The sequence below is a fragment of the Parasteatoda tepidariorum genome, chromosome 9 (assembly GCF_043381705.1).
Source record: "Parasteatoda tepidariorum isolate YZ-2023 chromosome 9, CAS_Ptep_4.0, whole genome shotgun sequence".
Taxonomy (NCBI): domain Eukaryota; kingdom Metazoa; phylum Arthropoda; class Arachnida; order Araneae; family Theridiidae; genus Parasteatoda; species Parasteatoda tepidariorum.
In genome coordinates this window covers 6,026,991-6,028,025 of record NC_092212.1, presented here as the reverse complement: position 1 = coordinate 6,028,025, position 1,035 = coordinate 6,026,991, and the positions used below count along the sequence as shown (strand labels likewise).

The 1,035-nt window shown below is 28.8% G+C and overlaps 1 protein-coding gene across 1 annotated transcript in view; it reads left to right on the top strand.

Moving 5' to 3' along the window:
• LOC107443529 (uncharacterized) overlaps positions 1-1,035 on the top strand; it is a 23,200-nt gene continuing 22,165 nt past the window's right edge. The window contains exon 1 of the mRNA XM_043054491.2: positions 1-239. Within this exon, the coding sequence (XP_042910425.1) occupies positions 53-239 (187 nt within the window). The 5' untranslated portion in view covers positions 1-52. The remainder of the gene's footprint in view (positions 240-1,035) is intronic.

Sequence of the window (1,035 nt, the reverse complement as noted above, 5' to 3'; positions counted from 1 at the left end):
CATTTTCCTTTTCATCGAAATCCGAAAGGGATGAATAATTAGAAAAGTGAACATGAATAAGCAAGCTTTGGAATTAATTACAATTTTATGCAATATTTTGGTCTTTTTCACGCATGTTCGAAATATAGAATCGCTAGAATTTAAAACATTTCAAGATGGTAGAACGTTTGAAGTTAGAAAAGATGCGGCTGTTGAAATGTTTACTAATGATACATTCAATAACCAAATGTCTCAGGGAGGTAAGAATTTCTGCTTTTTTAAATAAGTTTGTACGAACCTGGAAAAACTCTAGAAGCAATATTAATATATAGATGAAACAGTATGCTTTATTATATACTTGATCATGTTGGCACTTAATTTGCTTAGTAAATTAAGAGATTATGTGTAAAAAGTAAACAAGTTTCAAGTGCAGACTAATCTTCTTTGAAATTGACTTCATTTCTTTTTTCAAGACTTGCGCATTTGAGCCTATTCTTGAGCGCTCAAACGATGTCGACTTTTCGACTTATAATTTCGGAAGCAAATGAAGTGTTTACATTAAATAAAGCCCACACAGCTTCTTGGGAGTATTCATTTTATTGTGTTTTATTATGTAAGCTACAATCAGAAATGTGTAATAGCTTTAAACATATACTTATGAAGCCTATAGATTTATATTTTTTGTTCAAAAAAGAAAGTCAAGTAAAAAAAAAATTATTCATTGTCACAAAATTAATACGAATTTTGTGAAATCTTTTCTTTTCAAAATCTTTTCTATTTTATCCGTATTCTTTACTTGCACATTTCTTGTAATCTTTTATAAATTAAAAAATTAAATGCTTTCTTATGTTGGAAGTTTATACCACAAAAGAAGAGTTATTAAGGAGAACAATAGCAAAAAGTAAACAAAGAATAAAATAATAAAAAATATGAAAAATATAATAAGGACAACAGAAGCTTAAGTCGCCAGGGGGTACCAGTCCCGGAAGTCATAAAAATAGCACAAAATCTTTTATATCTAGAGAGCAAGACAAAGGTCTAAAATTTGCTCTCTCT